The sequence below is a fragment of the Pseudopipra pipra genome, chromosome 9 (assembly GCF_036250125.1).
Source record: "Pseudopipra pipra isolate bDixPip1 chromosome 9, bDixPip1.hap1, whole genome shotgun sequence".
In the NCBI taxonomy this organism is placed as follows: Eukaryota; Metazoa; Chordata; class Aves; order Passeriformes; family Pipridae; genus Pseudopipra; species Pseudopipra pipra.
In genome coordinates, this window is record NC_087557.1 from 7,263,073 (window position 1) to 7,280,333 (window position 17,261).

Sequence of the window (17,261 nt, forward strand, 5' to 3'; positions counted from 1 at the left end):
CTGCTCTGGCTTTTCCTCCTGTCTAGAAAGGAGTGATTTGTTGCACACTGTGGCTCATGGGCATGGATGGATTTAGCCTGGCTGTCAAGGCAGGGATGTCTGCAGCTTGTTCTGGGAGATCTGGGGTCCTGTTAGTGCTGGTAATTGCTGTTTGTAAGGGTTTGAAGAGTTCTTACAGAAACCATTGTCCTTTGATAGGTCTCTGCTCCTTCTGCAAGGTGATAGAGCTGCTTTTGATAATTTGACCCTCAGACTTGCATAAATCTCTGCAGAAGGTTTTGTTATTGAGGGAAAGGGCTGTGTTTAGTGTCACCAGCTGTAACACACCCAACTCAGCACACACTAGCCCCACCACTGTCACCAAGAGGTGCTGCTAGAAGCTTGCTAATGAAGATAAACATCTGCACTTACCTTTGCATTTTAGAGTAAATTTCTAAGAATAGCACAGGTTCTGTGCTCCTGGCTACCTGAGAGGTTGTTGAGAGGAAAAAATGGGTTTGAGAGAGGCATGCTGAGGTTTGGTTGATTTCAGGGTCTGCAACTCATCCTGGCATCTCCCAGCACTATCTGGTCAGCAGAGTGGAGAACTGGACCTGCCCCCTGTTCCAATCCCCCTGAGTTTGTATCTCCCCACACCCATGGAATTGCTTTTATTTGGAGGCTTTTTCCTTCTTGTTTAATGCAACATGGAGTTTTCCAGTGTTTTTTAATAAATCAGTGCTTTCATCAATTTTCTGCCATCATGGCAGTGTTTTATTCTTGGGATGGAGTGGGTCTAAATGCTCCCTGATGCTGAGTACTGATGCTGCATGGGCCTGAGCAGGAGAGGTGCAGGCAGCCTTATCCTGGACAGCCACATCTTCCAGCCAGGCATGAGTGTGTCCAGAGAGGATGCCTCACTCTTGCTCTGTGGTTAAAGGGAGAAATAGCTTAGGGAAAGGAGAGCAAAGAGTTAAAGAACTTCACCTGCGGGAGGGGGGGGCAGGGGTCAAGCAATATTTTATATCTGTTTTATGGATGAGAAACTAAGACATGGGGAGACTGAATGACTTGTCGGATTCCTTCTGAGGGAGACATTCCTGCACGTGGAACCAGGCTGAATTAAAGTCAATCCAAACTGAAGTCAACTTTAAATCCTTTCTGTTCTTGTGCTTCTCTGCTGGTCCTCAAAGGCCAAGTACCCCTTGAAGTGTTCTCTGTTGCATCACCTCAGAAGAGATGCAAAGCCTGGGGCTGCAGCCTTCCAAAAAAAAACAAACAAACAAAAAAAAAAAGCCACGTGCCCCAGTTTCTCCACTGCTAAAATTAATTCTTGGTGGTTTTGACTTGGTGCAGCAGAAGATGCTGTACACCAAACAGCCGGGGGGAAGCGCAGTGTCAGAACCCGCCGTGCAGCCTGCGGCAAGGTGAGAAGGGTTTTGTCGCGCAGCTCCGGGGCTGTGAGAGCTGTAAGGATGTTACGGGATGTCCCTGCCCTGTGCGGGAGCAGGGGGAAAGATCACGTCTGTTTAAAAGGAGAGGCTGCAAAAGCTATTGTGTGAGCTGGTCTGTGAAATGGATCTCGTTTAATTAGGTGGTGCCGAAAAACCTCGGAATGATTAACTGCTCAGAGACTTTTGGATCTATAAGCAGCAAGGTATTTGTTTATTCAACGTTGGGAGCAAGCCAGCTCGCGCCGGACAAACTTGCTCGAAGGCACCAATACAAACCCAGGGTAATTTATACAGTCTACATACATATTCATATGTTACAACATCTATTCATGCATATTAATAATAGGCGGAGTCTGGGCGGAGCTTAGGGCGGTGCTTTCCAAATTCTTCTCTCGGCGCTGAATTTTGGTGGTGGTTCCGACCTTCAGCCTCAAATCGGGAGTCTGTTTCTCTTCTTTCTCGCTTTGACCTCCTTACCTTTCTATTGTTAATGTTATTACTACTGAAGCTTGCAGAAACCCTTGGCTCTAAACCCTTTTCTCCTATTCAAATGTCTACCTTGTCTTAACCTCTAGGTTGATTATATAGCATTTCTAGCATTCTTCTTATGATTAGGTTCAGGTCCAGTAAGCAGAACAAAGCGAGTTATCAACGTTTTTGCAAGGGTTCCTTAGCAGCACAGGCAGAGCAGGTGTTGGGGGGGGGGATTTTCTCAACAGAGCAAGATACCTCAGTTAACTCTTTTAGGCCTTGCTCTCATTTCAGTCAGAGGAAGGGATGTGTCTGTTGTAGGGCACTGGAAGGAACACTGCTGAGGACAAGAGAAAGGAGCCAAGCACTGTCCCCATCCCAGCAGAGAAGGGCTTTAGTGTGCAAAGCGTGATGAAAACCCTGGAGGTTCCCTGCCTCCTCCTGTCTGCACCTCCTCACCCCACAGGGAGGCTGCACAAGTCTGCTGCTTCTCCTCATGCCACTGTGGCCATGGATGTGGTCCCTGAATGCCCTGGTATCCCTGTAGATGATGGCTGGTGGGGGAAGTGATGTGCTTCAACTGGGATTTTTGGATGGCATGGACATTCCCCTCTGAAGTGTACCCAGGGCGAAGATTGTAGACAAAGAGTGTAGCCAAATTTGGATGAATTTTCAGAGAAGTTTGGGTGAGTTTTCCTTCTCAGGCCAGGCTTCTCTGATGGAGAATGAGGATCCCAGTGATTCTTAATCTGTTGCTTGGTTTTCAGCAGTGTTAGTTTAACATGATGGGGAAAAAATCCCCAACCAAACCAGTTCCCCCTGCCATGTGCTTGCCTATAGAAACTGCCGATCTGTTTCAGCAGAAACTGCAAAAGTCTGAAGTATATATTTACCACAGGAAACTTCAGCAAAGATGGTTGAATTTCAGCTTAACTCTTTTAACAGAAAACAGCCCTACAGTGTTGTTCTTGGATTGCAGTAGTGATATGCATCAGAGAGAGCCTTCTCTTTCTTTTCCTCTCCAAGGCCTCCAGGTTTTTTTTAGCATTTTGCTCCAATGACAATTTCTTACTTCCTCTTGACATGATGGATGGGACTGGTCTGGACTCCTTCAAACACTCCCTGATCCTTGGGAACTCTAGGGATATGTGCATTTATCCAGTACTGGAAGCACAAAGAGCACATCTCTGCTGACCTCTACATACTTGTTAAGAAATCCACAATATCTAAAAGAAGAGAAATCTAGAGTAATTGTCCAAAGCCGTTGGTGAGTGTGACTTGGAGTGCAGGTCCCCTGGAGCTTTCTGTGAAAAAAGACTTGTCTTTCTGTGGTTTGAATGGATTAAACTTCAACTCCCAGCTAGTTGATTTTGTGCATTTGCCTAAAGTCAAAGCCTTTGATGTGAGGAAGCTCTTCCCAAGTCCCAGGTCTGATCTGTGGACAAGTCCCCTCCAAACTTGCTTTTTGAATAAGCTAAATAGAGAGAGTTTGTTTTGACCTCTAGGATGTAGGAGTCTGGGAAAGCTGCCTCATGTTCATGTTGCTTTTTTCTGAACTCTTTTCTGTTGTTTTTTTGAAGTGTACAATAAAGCAGCACATGTTCTGTTGGAATGGGTTGTATTGGTAGTGATTTCAGCAGTGCTGTGTTTTGAGATAATGTCACCTTTGCTGCACATTGCTGAGGACCACATTGTCTTCATCTTGTCTTTTCCACTGGACTTTTCCACTTTCCACCTTTTGATGGCTCCAGGGCTTTTCTAGGATACATTTCTGCATCTTGCAGATGCAGCTTCTGTTCCGTTTTCCTGTGAGAGCTGCTTGGCCAATGCCATATAAAATCAACCTGAAATGGGTAGATGCCAGATTCCTGTACACTTGACCTGGATAGCAAGTACGTGGTGTTTTTTTTTTTACCCCAGACCTGCATAAAAATGAGCATTGCTGTGTTCTCCTCACTTGCTGTGTTCTCCTCACTGGAGTTTCCTGGAAGCGCAGTGGCATTCTGTCATCTGTCTGTCTGTCCTTGCTTCATCTGGGGCTCCACCCCTGAGGTGGATTTCAACCCCTGTTTTCTAACTCCATCTGAAATGTCAGCACTTTTATTACTTGGAAATTTTTTTATAATTCTGTGTAAATCTGTCTAAAGGACATTATTCGTATTGCCTTTAACATACAGAATTTAGTGAATGGTTTTTAACACCTGCATTAGTTATTGCTGAAATAGGAACAGCAAAGCAAGTGTGATATGAATAATTACCTCTTTTCTCTGGTTACAACTCAGAAACATTGTTGAGCACTGCCAGCATCTAATGAGCCCCACAGGGCTGGCTTGTTTCTGATGCACCAAGCGTTTAATGCTGCTGCTCATTCATTATTAATTGTCTGAATTTCATAATTGCTGATTTAGTTACAGTGTTACCAGCCTGCCTTCCTCGGTGTGTCACTGCTCCTCTGCCTGGTTATTCTCATCTGCCTTCTCAACTGGTCTTACTCAAGCTTTTTATGCAACTGGGGGAGCAGCTCTGTGGTGAGCAGTAAAAAAATACAGCTATAAATCCTGTGTTTTACAACTTGGGGCGTAAATATCATTGTGTTGTGATTGGGCTCACTTTGCTGAGCTGACACCTTTCTGAAGTGCTGCGTGGGTGTCTTCACAGGGTGCCCCTTGCTTTGTCACCTGCCCTCAGGGTGGATTTGGGGTGACTCTGCTCTTCTGCAGTATCAGCCCCGCCTTTGACCCCCCTACATGTGGGTAGGGATTATCTCAGCTGCCTTGAGCCAGGGTCTGTCTTAGAAAGAAAGCATTTCGGGAAGAAAGCTAATCTTGAACACAGAAATTTTGTTTCCCTTCTCAGGTGGAGGAAGGTGCTGGGCTGGACATTGTCTGCACTGCTCAGTCCTGTGGTCCCCTGGGCCACAGGGACTTTCTGGTGCCAGAAAGGGGCAGGAGTTTATTAGGGATTACTGTAAAGGGGCATGACTAAATTGCTGCAAATGACAATGCTGCTCTTTAGGCCAAGCTCATTCTAACACATGGGCTCAAACCCGCTGTGGGCTGGATGAACAGAGGCCATTTCCAGGCTCTTTTAGTTTCTTGCTTTCTTCAAAGGGCGATTGCACCAAACAGCTTGTGCACCCACTGCCTGCATAGGTCGAACCAATGCATATCTAATTAGAAATACCACAAATTCCAGTCAGATGTGGGGTTTCCAAGGAATGGGCTTCTGCTTCTTCTAGCGAGAGGTGGCAAATATTAAAACGTGTACAGCTCAATTCTTGTCTTCTCCCTCCCGGGCTGTGAAAAGCAGTGCGAGAGCAGTGCCCGCAGATGCACGCAGAGCCTGCCCTTGTTTTCCTTTACTGAAGGAAGTAGCTCAAAGCCTGGTTGTTATTTTTGTAACCAGTTCGACCAGTATCCCACACACACCCACTCACCGGTTAATTTGCGCTCTCGCTTGGCCATCGGAGATGGCAGCATGTGAAGGCAGGGGGGAGCTTGCCACCTCCCACACAGGTCCAGTCTGTGCTGTTATCACTTGCTTGGATCTCTGAAAGAGATTTAGGCGTGTTTTCAAGGCTGGAGGCTGGCGTGTTGCATGGTCTCCACCAACCTTCATGACTGGCTGAGAGGTACCACTTTTCCCAGCCCCTGAGCTCCCACTTGGAGCCATCACTGCACGTGCCCAAGCTGGAGGAGAAATTATATGGCTTTCTTTTGTAATGTTGGTATTAGACAAGCCCCAATGAAGTGAACAGGATGTCTTGCACAGGGACCTTGTTGGCTTTGAGGAGCTGCTGGTGGAACTGAGGGATGTTGCTGGGAAGTGTGCGCCTGCTCCACCAGCTGCATCCCTCATGTGCACTGTGCTGCTGCATCCCCTGGCATGCAGAGCAGCTGCAAGCTCCTGATGAGTCTCAAGTCTCCTTTGAACCTCTGATTTTCAGGTGTTTAAAAAAAACCAAAACCACAGGGAAGTCTGGAATCCCTAAGGATTGCTTGTAAGGGAGGTAAATAATCTTGTAAATGGAAGTCCGGAAAAGAGGAGATGAGAATAAGCTGTTACCTGGAGGAACTTTCTTCATTTAACCCTATGACTGGTATTGATTTAATTTTTACCAGTTCTGATTTCTCTGAGATTCCTGTCAAACTGCTTTGACTGCAGATGGCTCGTGTATGTGTCCCAGTTTGCCACCTCAACTTGTGAAACTCGGAGGCAGTGAGAGGAAGTGGATGGAGGCAGCTCTCTGGTAGGAAATAGCAAACCGAGCAGAAGGCATTTATTGTGAAGTATTCAATGTTATTGGAAAACATATTTTTTGTGATAAATGGGTATGCTGTGATCCTGGGATGGTTTCAAAGCAGCAACCTTAACTCTGCTGTGCTGCTCTCACAACATGGGTATTTTTAGACTGATTCCCATTTATACCCATCAGTACTTGCAACCGTTACAGACGGTTACCAAAATTAAACCTGAAGTTGGATGGGAAAATAGGCACTGACCTTGTCAGTGCAAACCAAAATCATATCTATTTCAGACAAACACATGTACCTCAGAGCCTCATTTCCCATATGTGCAAATGCAAACTCCAAGGAACTGTAGAAGAGTTTTAAAAAGAATCATTAAGCCCAAGGGCAAGCATCTAATACTCCATTATTCCTTCTCTTTTTCAAATTACTGTGCTCTTTAATTTAAGTCTAGCTATTGGCAAAACCACAAGCAATGGTGTATAGACAGGTAGACAGGGGAAATTTAATCCTGAGGAGCATCTTACACCTGAGCTAGGAGGATGGCAGAGGTCTCCAGCCTGTTTGCCCATGCCATGCCAGCAGTTTGCCAATGGAGCTGGTGGGAACCTTGATCCTGCCGCCAGATATCTCCATGATTCTGTACCCCACAGTGGTAATCATCCCTGCTGCAAGTGCAAGTGCTATGGACTAGTTTTGTCCCAGTTTTTGGCAACAGGAACAGGGAGCACAAGTGAAGTGACCACACCAAGGAGATCCCCAAATCTCCTTGCTGTCCTTGTCTCTTTTTCTCACAGCCCTGAGGGGAACAGGAAGGTGCTGCTGGCATCCCATGGGCAAGTACCCTGCTCATGTGTGGATCATGGGCACAGTCATGGCCAGGCATGTACTTTCAGCTGCATGCAGGAATTGGGGTGGTAAAGCCTCCTCACCAGAGCTGTGATGGGATAGCATGCCCATAGTAAAGGTTATGGAGATTCTCAAGTCACAGGCAGCAGCACAGCACTTTGGTAGGGTGGCTTAAGGCAGCCTTTTAAAAATGGGTTTTAGTCCATTTATTGCTGATGACATTAGTAGGCTAAGCAGGTATTCCAGTATGCTCCCCTCTAGCAAGCCTGAGTCCCCTGAGGGCATAAAGTGCAGCCCAGAGTAGTGGACTGTCAGATGTTTTGAAGCCTTGTCCAGAAATGCCTCTTGGATGAAGCTGATTGCCCTTCTGGGAGGTGTCCTGCTTTCCAGCCACTTTATCCCTTGACATCTGCTGCTGCTCCAGTAGAGCTGGAGGGAGACTCGGACCAGGGCAGGCTAGCAGGTGCATTTCTCTTTTCAGGACAGCAGCCCATAGTGGAAGGGAGTGATGCTCCATGCCTAGGGACCCTGCTGGCAGGATGCTGGCTCTCTGCTGCCCTACCCTTCTGACAGAAGGGCTCCGGGGAGAGGCTGTGCTGCCTCCACTCCCTGTCATATAGCAGACTGTGCCCAGCTGTCTTCTGGACACCACCCGGTATTCCCAGACCTGTGTGGCTTAGATGGCTGAGGACTCTTCTGCTCTGCAAGGCTGCCCCTGGCCAGGTGGCCTCTGTTTGCTAATGTGCCAAAGCTGTATTTAAATCATTCCCTTCTCCTCTGCAGTGCTCTTTTCTTTCAGGCACAGCTGCGTTTGCTGCATCCCATACGCACCCACCAGTCCCAGCACACAGCACCTGTGCTGGGCAGGCTGGGTGCAGTGTGTGCCCTACCACCACACGGCCTTTCCCAGCCTTCTGGCCCACGGAATTCTTGGTTCACAGGCCAGATGGGCACATTGTGGTCCTGTGTTCGCTGTGCTGCTCACCTTGATGTGTGCAGCCCCTCCAACACTGCAAGTCACGCTTCTCCTCCAGTTAACAAAGCACCAGAAGGAAAAAGAAGAGGTGAGGTATTCTGGCTGCAGTCTGCTCATAGTGCTTTGGCAGGACCCCAGCGCTGAGCTCTGGGTGTTGATTACCCCACAAAAGGCCAGCGGAAAGCCAGTGTTGCATTCCTGCTCCTCCAGCTTTCTGTGCCCATCCCCGAGGCAACTTGGCACCCCTGTCCAGGAAAAAAAGGCTTGTCCTTCACAGGTTCCTGTTCCCGCACAGCCCACAGGTGGCTTCTGAGTCATTTAGGGGCACTGGTGTTGATGCCATTTCTTTGTGTGGTTCAGTAAAGTGAAATCCTTGTCCCCTGCACAGCGCTGCTGTTTGCTATTCCTCACAATTACAGCTATTAGGATCCCAGCAAGGTTTCTCAGGCTTCCCTCCTGTGGGTTACACCTGAGCTCTTGTACATTTCTGAGATTTACCGTCATTCCCCGTGTTTTCAGCAGCACAAATTGCAAGGTATGTGGTTCCCCCCCAGTCGTTAATTCTCGGCGCCGTGGAGCCTGTGCCGATTGAACTCGAGCTCGGCTGTCATTTTGTAATAAGTTAATTCTTCATCAAGAGCACAGCACCGCTCCTCCCCCAAAGCGCTGGGAAAGCGGTTGCTAGTCTGCCACGTCTGTCATTAGCCCGAGCTGACCTTGGGTTAAAGTCTAACTCTGAAAGTATTTTACGAGGTGCTGTGCCAGCCAGCTGCGAGGAGGAGCCGCAGGGGGTGCCAGGGGAGGCGGGCACTGGCTGTGGGAGCTGCGGGGGCATCACCACGGTTAGGAGACCTCGGGGTGCTCACAGTGCAGGGTCCTGGCCACCCAACCCTTTGCATTTGACAAAGGTGGTTCTGGGGGATCCGGCACTGCTCGCAGTTTTGTGTGCTTTCTGGATAAACACAGAGAAATTGTGCTTTCTGGCAAAATTACATCCCCTTCAATGGTTTTTCTTATAGCAGAGTAGCAATGAGTTTTGTGGGAATTGCTTTTTCCCTATTAATTTAGTTCTCAGACTGCTGCTTTTTCCCAGAAAAAGCTTGTAACTTTGGGGGTTTTTTAAGGATGGGGATAGAGGATGGAAGGGGATGGGGCAGTTCAATGCACTTAGAGCAACTTCCATTAAAAAACATTCTGTTTATTTGCATTCTGTTGGCGTAATCTGACCATATAGCATTTCTGGTACCTTCCCTCACTGATGAATGGTGCTAGTGGGCAGACTTAAAACTGTACCCACGCCTGTTTAGATGGGCTGGGATGAAGTGAGGGAATCTTTATTCAGGTTAACATTTTTTTGGATGCTTGTGAATGTGGGGGGATGATGAATCTAGAAAGATATCATCTCTCCTCTTTAATGTCTGATCTGCCTAACCTAGTGTGCAGCGCGTGGTTGCAAGTTTTCTTACACTTCTACTGTGTGGAAACACCACAACAGGAGTGGATAGCATCTTTCTAGGGATGCTGAGTTTTCCCCGCTTTTCACACATACCCATCACACTGGGATTCATACATAATTTTACTCTAAGCTGACGAGGTTACATGAGCTCTCTATTAAGCAACATATGTTACTCAGTTCTCCAGAAAGGGCAGTTTTAATATTCTGCCAGTAGGAATGTGTTGCGCAATGATGCATACACCAGCTGGCTTCTTTTCCTTCTGAAGTTATTTAAATACTGAGCTCCACATAAAAGACAGATGTTGAGAATAGACTCCCACAAACCTGAGGTCAATGGTAAGGCTTTCGTGCTCTGATGGGAGTAGATGTTTTCTTTTCCAGATGAAAAGATGAATGTGTTTTTTTGTGGGCAGTGTAATATTAAGGGATGATCTGAATTCACTTCTTAGCTGGTTGGGTTTTGTGGGTGATCTTATACTTCTTTTTTCATTACTGAGACCACCTTTGCTTTTTTTCTCGAATAGCTGTGGGGTTTTTTGACTGATGCATCTCGAATGTCCATTTTCAGTCTTTGCTCAAACCTTTTAGTACAGGTCTTAGAGCTTCAGTTGGAGACCAACTGTGAAGCTGTGAAAGTCCAGGAACGGACAGTTTCTCTTGCTTTTTCCATTTTCTGTGTATTTCCCTGAAATTAATTCTTCTTTGTCTTCTGGGATCGCCACATTTCTATAGCCAAGAATTAATATAATTAACCCAAGCTTGCATTATTATTACAGATATTTAAAGATCCAGAATCATACCCAAGATGGGCTGAAGGCTAAGAAAGCTCTTCTGACTCTTACACCATTTAGCCATTTATAAGTAATACAGTGAAATGCTACATGGTGTGAAACACAAGAGGATCATGGGAAAGCTGCACAAATCCTCTTTCCTTTCTTGATCCCAAGCTGGATAATTATTTCTGTATCACTTCTTTATTAAGCCGTAGGGTGGAATTCAGCTCTCCAAGATGGAGCTATTGGTAGCTGAGTTTATCATGCGTGAAATTCTTTTCATGTGTTTTTTCTCCTGAAGGAGTCACCACAAAGCAGAATGCGGTGCCCAGAGAGTGTGGGGTGAATCGCTGTCACCCACCTCCCTGCATCAGATCACAGGGACACTCCTGTTGCTCCTGGTGTAATGAATAGCAAAGCTTCCCCCGAGCATCCCCATCCCCTCTTGGCAGTGGAATGGGTCCTATGCTGGTGGCTTTGACAAACCCCCTTTTGCTTTGCTGCATGCAGGCAGTTTTGTACTGGCTCAGAGAAAAGCTTCTTAGCAGCACAGCAGTGCTGTGCATTTTAGCACATCTTTGGGGATGCAGGATGTATCCCCAACAAGGGTTGTATGGCAGTGGTCCAGTGTTTCTGGAAACATGTGCGTTTTCTTTTCCTGTGGGTCAACCAGTGCCTGCTTGTTTTGGATGCAGCAGCAAACACTGGCTGTGCATACCTTCTCATAGTCCCTTTGGTGGCATTTTCAACCCTGTCATCACCTCTGCTTTCCTCCCAGCAGCAGGAAAAGTTAAAACCCTAATGCTTTTCATCCCTCTTAAGCTTTATTTTGCAGCAGAAGGAGGGATGTTGACAAACATGGGCAGACATGCAGATCTCTGTGCCTGGGGCACACACAGTTGTAGTCAAGAATAACTCCAAGCCAGGGAGGTCCTGATCGATCATACAGAGAGGTTTTTCTATGGCCCTGTTAACTAAAGGGGCTTGCAGGGCAGGTATTAGCAAGGGCTGGTCCTGTCCATGCTTTGGTGAGACCATCTGAAACATCCAGTAGTCTTCAGAAGCAGAAATACCATGCTGGCACCGGTAGCCTGCCAGCGGGAAGGATTTGCCTTGGGTTTGGAGAAGTCCAAGGAGGTAGTGTAGGGCCAGGTACCCTTCCCAGGCTGGAGAGAGTGCATGTGCAGGCAGGGCACCCAGCCCAGCCCTGAGCACTACTCCTGGGCTGGTGCCTGGGGCTGGCTGTCACCATCAGCCACTGCCTTCCTGGGAGCTGCAGGGGCTTGCTGGATTGGGCAAGGGCTTGTGGTAGCCATGCCTTCTTCCTGCCTTAACCAGCGAGCAGCACCCAGGACAGCCAGGCATTGAACTGGGCTGGTCGTGGCACTTGCTGTCACTGCTAATGTGAACTGCTGCCCCGTGAGATGGTGCAGATTCTGCCCTGCACAGCTTTGGGTTCATCCCTTACAGTCTCTGTGGCTTAGATCTCACTTAGAGGAACTGCACAGAGCTAACGCTCCCTTAGACCAAATTAGAAAGCCCCTCAAGATCAGCAACGCATCTCCTGGCCTGTGGGACTCAGCTTGCCTTCCCTGTACAGCCCCGGGATGCAAGAGGCGACTCGACTGAATTGCTGTCTTATTGAATCCTCTCCCTTGCTAATTTATTATTAAGTGACGGTTAGTGTTTCATTAGATCCCCAGTGGGCATGAGTTCATTAGCATTTTATTGGCTAGAGCTGTGCTTTCGTGCATGGGAAGTGTATCCCGGAGAGCCTCTGGGCTCCTTGGAGTGACTGCACTAATGAGCTCTGTATGGGGTGGGATGGGCAATAGCTCTCTAAGCGCATGGCTCAGGCTTGCAAAGAAGCTTGGCTCTCACTTTGGTGTCAGGATAAAGACCTGGATTTGTGGAAGGGCTTAACAAATCCGGCTGGTTGGTTCTTTTGAGAATTTGACTTTTTTGCTTCTGTTGGTCCTTGCTGGAGTTTTGCCATGAGCCATTGGCACAAGGGGACTTTGGCTTTAGTGTGGCAGAGGCACACACACAACAGCTCTCCCCTCTGCCAGGCTTGGGGCGAGCCTGGGCAGAATCCCTTGCCTGCAGCCAGGAATTCCAGAAGCCTCTCCAAGGAGCTCTACATTTATTCTATCCCTGAAACATGCCAGGACTGGGTAACATCTTTGCTGAAAACTCCTGGCCTGTCTGCATTGTTGTCCTGGAGCTGTTACTCACCCAAAAAAACAGGCTAAAATTAGTCTGTTTAACCCTGGGATATTTTTCAGGGTTGATGTCTCTTCCAAGCCCACATTAATTAGCACTTGGGGTAACCCAAGAATAGAAACCCCACGGCACCAGCAGCAACTTGATGTTTATAATCAATGATCATTAGGACCAATAAATCAGGCTGCAGTGCTCCAAGGTGCTGTGCTGTCAGCCTGAATGCTGCAAAGAGCATCCAGCTCAGCCCTCAGCTCCTGGAAAAATCACACACAGAGCTTCAGAAGGGGCTGGGTTAATTACTCCGAGGTAGTCGGGCCAGAGCTCACCTTCTCAGGGCTCAATCAAGACATTTCTCTAGTGTTAGGTACCAGGCACCTGATCTTGGCACTGGTCTTAGCAAGGCACAGAGAAGGGGCTTTTGAATGCAGCTTCACCTCTGCGAGTAATGATGGGAAAGGAAATATGAGAGATGGGACCTGGAAACCCACACCAATGGGTTCTTTGTTGAGGGACTCTGGTGAGACCCTTCTCCATGAGGAATAGGCTGTGCAAGTAGCATATGGGTATGTGCTGGGGGTTTTAAGGCTGGCCATAGCCATTCCCCTGTACTCAGCGCTGGTGAGGCCTCACCTGGAGTGCTGTGTCCAGTTCTGGGTCCCTCAGTTCACGAAGGATATTGAGGTCCTGGAGCAGGTCCAGAGAAGAGCAACAAGGCTGGTGAAGGGACTCGAGCACAAGTCCTGTGAGGAGAGGCTGAGGGAGCTGGGGCTGTTCAGCCTGGAGAAGAGGAGGCTCAGGGGAGACCTCATCACTCTCTACAACTCCCTGAAAGGAGGTGGTAGCCAGGTGGTTGTTGATCTCTTCTCCCAGGCAACCAGCAGTAAGACAAGAGGGCACGATCTTAAGCTCTGCCAGTGGAAGGTTAGGTTGGATATTAGGAAGAAATTTTTTATGGAGAGAGTAATCAGCCATTGGAATGGGCTGCCCAGGGAGGTGGTGGATTCACCATCCCTGGAGGTTTTTAAGATGAGACTGGATGTGGCACTTGGTGCCATGGTCTGGTAACCACGGCAGTGTTAGATCAAGGGTTGGACTTGATGGTCTCGGAGGTCTCTTCCAACCTGGTTGATTCTATGGTGGGATCCTGAGCTCTGCTTTCTCCAGCCCATCACCATGGCTTCAGCCCTGGAGTTTGTGGGCTCGTCTGGTTGGGCATGGGGAAGGGCAGAGCTGCATTCCCTGCACTGTTTTCCAAGCCATCTGAATCTCCCATCCCCATCAACGATTTTAAAATGGCTTTGAGGAATTGTGCTTTCAGGTCTTTTATCATTTGATCACAGGTCAGGGCCAGCAGCTTTTCCTGCCTGCTGGCTCTGGCTGCCAGAGTTAATACATCATGTGGTGCTGGAAATGTCACGGCGAGGCTCGGCGCGGGCTGGAGGCAGGGCACTGCGTCGGGCATCTGCCCTGTGCTCCCTCTGCAGAGACATTGCTGAAATAAGGAGAGGATGAATTGAATTCCACTTCCTCAGGCAGGCTAGGTGCAGGATGCAGGGCTTTTCTGGGCACAGAGGATCTGTCCCCACGGCTGTGCACAGCACTCTGCACGTAGGACCAGCGCATCGGGTACCTGATGTGGGTGCACCTGAGGCAGACAGGTGATGGGACTCCTCAAAAGTCCCACAGCACGAGGTTGCTCAGCCTAAATGGCTTATTTAGCCTATTCCCCTGCCAGCTCTCTAAATGTAAGTAAGACTCTAAATGCCAAAGTGGATGGATTTTTCAGAAATCTTATTCTCTCCCCAGGCCAGACCAGAGCTTTGTGTTTAGCCACTGATCTTTAGAAGTTCCTATTGGGATTTTTTCCTGTCCAGTGACTTCTAATTGAAGTGGGTAATTGCATTATCCCATATCCCCTGGAGAGGTTCACAGAGTCCTCAGCAATCATCATCAGTTTTATACTGAGCCCAAAAATACCCCACTCTAAATGCCATTTCCCTTACCAGAGCTCAGCAATGGCCACAAGCCAGCGGGGCAAACGCAGCCAGGCTGTGGATCCCTGGGAGCTGGCAGGGCTAGGGAGGTGGCAATCCTTCTTTGGGGAGGCTCAGCCCTTTTGAGGGTCAGAGTGAGTGCCTTTGAAACAAGCTACCATTCCCAGCAGCATCCTGGGTCTGGATTGCTTTGATGTGTCCTCCTGCGGGGTATGGGAACACTGCAGGGCAAAAAGATCCCTTGTCCTGTCCTAGCATGGATGTGCATGTTGATGCAGGCATGTGAGATCAGGAAAACATGTTCTTGTCTCTCTTGCCCCTTCCTCTTGCAGCCTCTTCAGCCCTACCTGAGACTGTCCTGGCACAGAAAGGCTAATTCAAGTGTTTTCTTCCATCTTCTGCAGTATGAGTTTAAAGCCAAGAATATCAAGAAGAAGAAAGTGAATCTCATTGTGTCAGTGGATGGCGTGAAGGTCATTCTGAAGAAGAAGAAGAAGGTAGGCAGCACTGGTCCCTGGGGCAGCAGTGCCTTGACAGCAGGAACTCTCCCTTCCCGGAGCAGGGACCTGCAGCATCCTTGAACTTCTGGGAAAATCTGGTGGGCTGGGAGAGAGAGAGATGGGCTGGGATCAGCCATGGGTGGACCATGTTCCCACAGCGTGGCTGAGGTTGTCCTGATGTGGGTGTAGAAGGGGCTTGGGGCCCCCATGGCAGTGATGTGGGATGTGGCTGATCCCCAGCAGGACCCAACCCTTGGTTCCCTGGGAGCAGCAACAGACAAGAGCTTCCTGAGTCTGTCCCTGGACTGTCTCTGCCCTGTCCTTGTTCTGAAGGACAGCATCTGACGTACTCATTTTCAGCTTCTTTCATTGCAGAAAAAAGAATGGGCCTGGGACGAGAACAAAATGCTCGTCATGCACGACCCCATCTACAGGTAAACCTGATGGGTGAGGGGACAGAGGCTCTCTGCCATCCCACTTACTCACACCACACTGGCACTGTGCTGGGGACTGACCTGGAGAGCTGCCACCATCCCTGCAGAGGGCAGCTCCCCTGGCTCGCGGTGCTCTCCGGAGTCCCCAGCTCTCTTCCTCCATCTTGTTGCCAAAAGCAAGAGCATGGGGTGTCTGTCCCAGCGAGGCTGAACGGGGTCGAGACGGGCCCTAGCCATGCTGGGGAGGGGGCAGCAGGCACCCAGGCAAGAAGGCTGACTCTCTGAGCAGGCAAGGAGTGAGGTTTGCTCTCCTCTGTCCCTGGAGGGCTCCTGGCCGCTGACTCTGTCCCTGAGGGCTGAGCAGAGAAGTCCCATGCTGCCTTTGCAAAACATTTGCTGCTGCTGAATCAGCAGGCTAATTTTCCCAGCCGAGGCAAAACCACTGCCAAAAAAATATTCTGATGGGCTTTAGCAGGGATGTGCTGCAGAGGCTGGGGATCTGCCAGCACCCCGTGCCCTGGGAAGCGCTGGCTGTGGCCTTGGCAGTCTCCTGGGCATGTAGGTAATGTGTATGATGATATCTTCCCTTCTTTTCTGTCCTTGCAGAATATTCTATGTGTCTCATGACTCCCAGGACCTAAAGATCTTCAGCTACATTGCCAGGGATGGGTCTAGCAACATCTTCAGGTGCAACGTCTTCAAATCCAAGAAGAAGGTAAAGGTGCTGGGGTGCTCGTCTTGTCATGGTGTGGCCTCGGTGGAGCAGCTGGGGCAGGATCCGGTGGCACTGCATTGCAGGTGGCAGCCCAGAGCACACCGGGGGTCTGAGCTCTGGTGCCCCAGGCCCTGTGGCAGCACACAGAGACCCCTGAGAGCTGCACCAGGCTGGGGGGTCACCAGGCAGGGGTGGCCCAGCTGAAGTTACATCCCTCCTCTCCTCTCCTCTCCTCGCCTGCCGCAGAGCCAAGCCATGCGCATCGTGCGGACGGTGGGGCAGGCGTTCGAGGTCTGCCACAAGCTGAGCCTGCAGCACACCCAGCAAAACGCAGATGGGCAGGAGGATGGAGACAGTGAGAGGAACGGAGATGACCTGGATGTCCCAGGTATTTCGCAAAGGCGGAGGTGGGGGTAGCATGGGGTTCCTGGAGCCTGGCAGACACAGTCTACAGAAGCACTGTCTTCCCATACTGCTCCTTGCTGGCTGACACCTGTGGGGAATAGATTTGCACAGCAATCTGGCCTGTGGCGCCTCTGGCTCAAGCTGGGATCTTGCCCAGCAAGGAGCCTTCGCTAGGTGTTAGCCCTCATCCTCGCAGACATCCCCCTTGCTGGGAACCAATTAGCAGCGCCCGGGACTCTGCTGGGCGCCAGAGTACTCTCCGTGCTTGGCTGCACACACTGCAAACATTCCCTCGCTGCTTCTGCAGCAGAGGCCTCAGCACAGACCTGTGTCCCGAGGCGTGCCTGGGGCTGGGGCTCTCTGCAATTCCTTGAATGGACTAATCTATGTTTGTGGTCTTGCATCAAGCTACCAGGTCTGCAGGCAGCCTGTGGACCCTGTTCCTTCTCAGCCCCATGGGTAGAGGGTGCTGGAACAAGTGCTCCTGGCTGTTGGTCCAGCCCCATCACCCAAGCTCTGCAGGGCCCCAGGGAGCTGCCCTGCTCCTTGGTGCCTGTGCCTGTACTGGAGGGGAGGCAGATGTTTTGCAAGAGGTTGGTCAAATACCCGTCTAGTGCCAGCTGAGACACGGATGGGTCCTGCTGCCTGCTTGTGTGTGGATTGCCTGCCCTGCCATCCCATGTTGGGGGCCAGTTCCCCCCCATCACAATAGGAGCAGCCTGGAGTGGGCTGTGGTTTCCTGCTTGCCTCTGTGACCAGTGCTGTCGTGATGACCTAATCATTGG

At 49.5% G+C, this 17,261-nt stretch overlaps 1 protein-coding gene across 7 annotated transcripts in view; it reads left to right on the forward strand.

Moving 5' to 3' along the window:
• Nucleotides 1-17,261, forward strand: part of NOS1AP (nitric oxide synthase 1 adaptor protein) — a 44,798-nt gene that overhangs the window by 17,009 nt on the left and 10,528 nt on the right. For 5 of the 7 annotated variants that reach the window (XR_010432659.1, XM_064664399.1, XM_064664398.1 and 2 more), the window contains exons 3-6: nt 14,827-14,919; nt 15,283-15,356; nt 15,963-16,071; nt 16,318-16,459. Coding sequence is in view for 6 of the 7 variants with exons in the window: in XM_064664399.1 (XP_064520469.1) it covers nt 14,827-14,919; nt 15,283-15,356; nt 15,963-16,071; nt 16,318-16,459 (418 nt within the window). In the remaining variant the exon portion in view is untranslated. The remainder of the gene's footprint in view (nt 1-14,826; nt 14,920-15,282; nt 15,357-15,962; nt 16,072-16,317; nt 16,460-17,261) is intronic. The other 2 variants (XM_064664400.1, XM_064664403.1) reach the window with 1 other exon arrangement.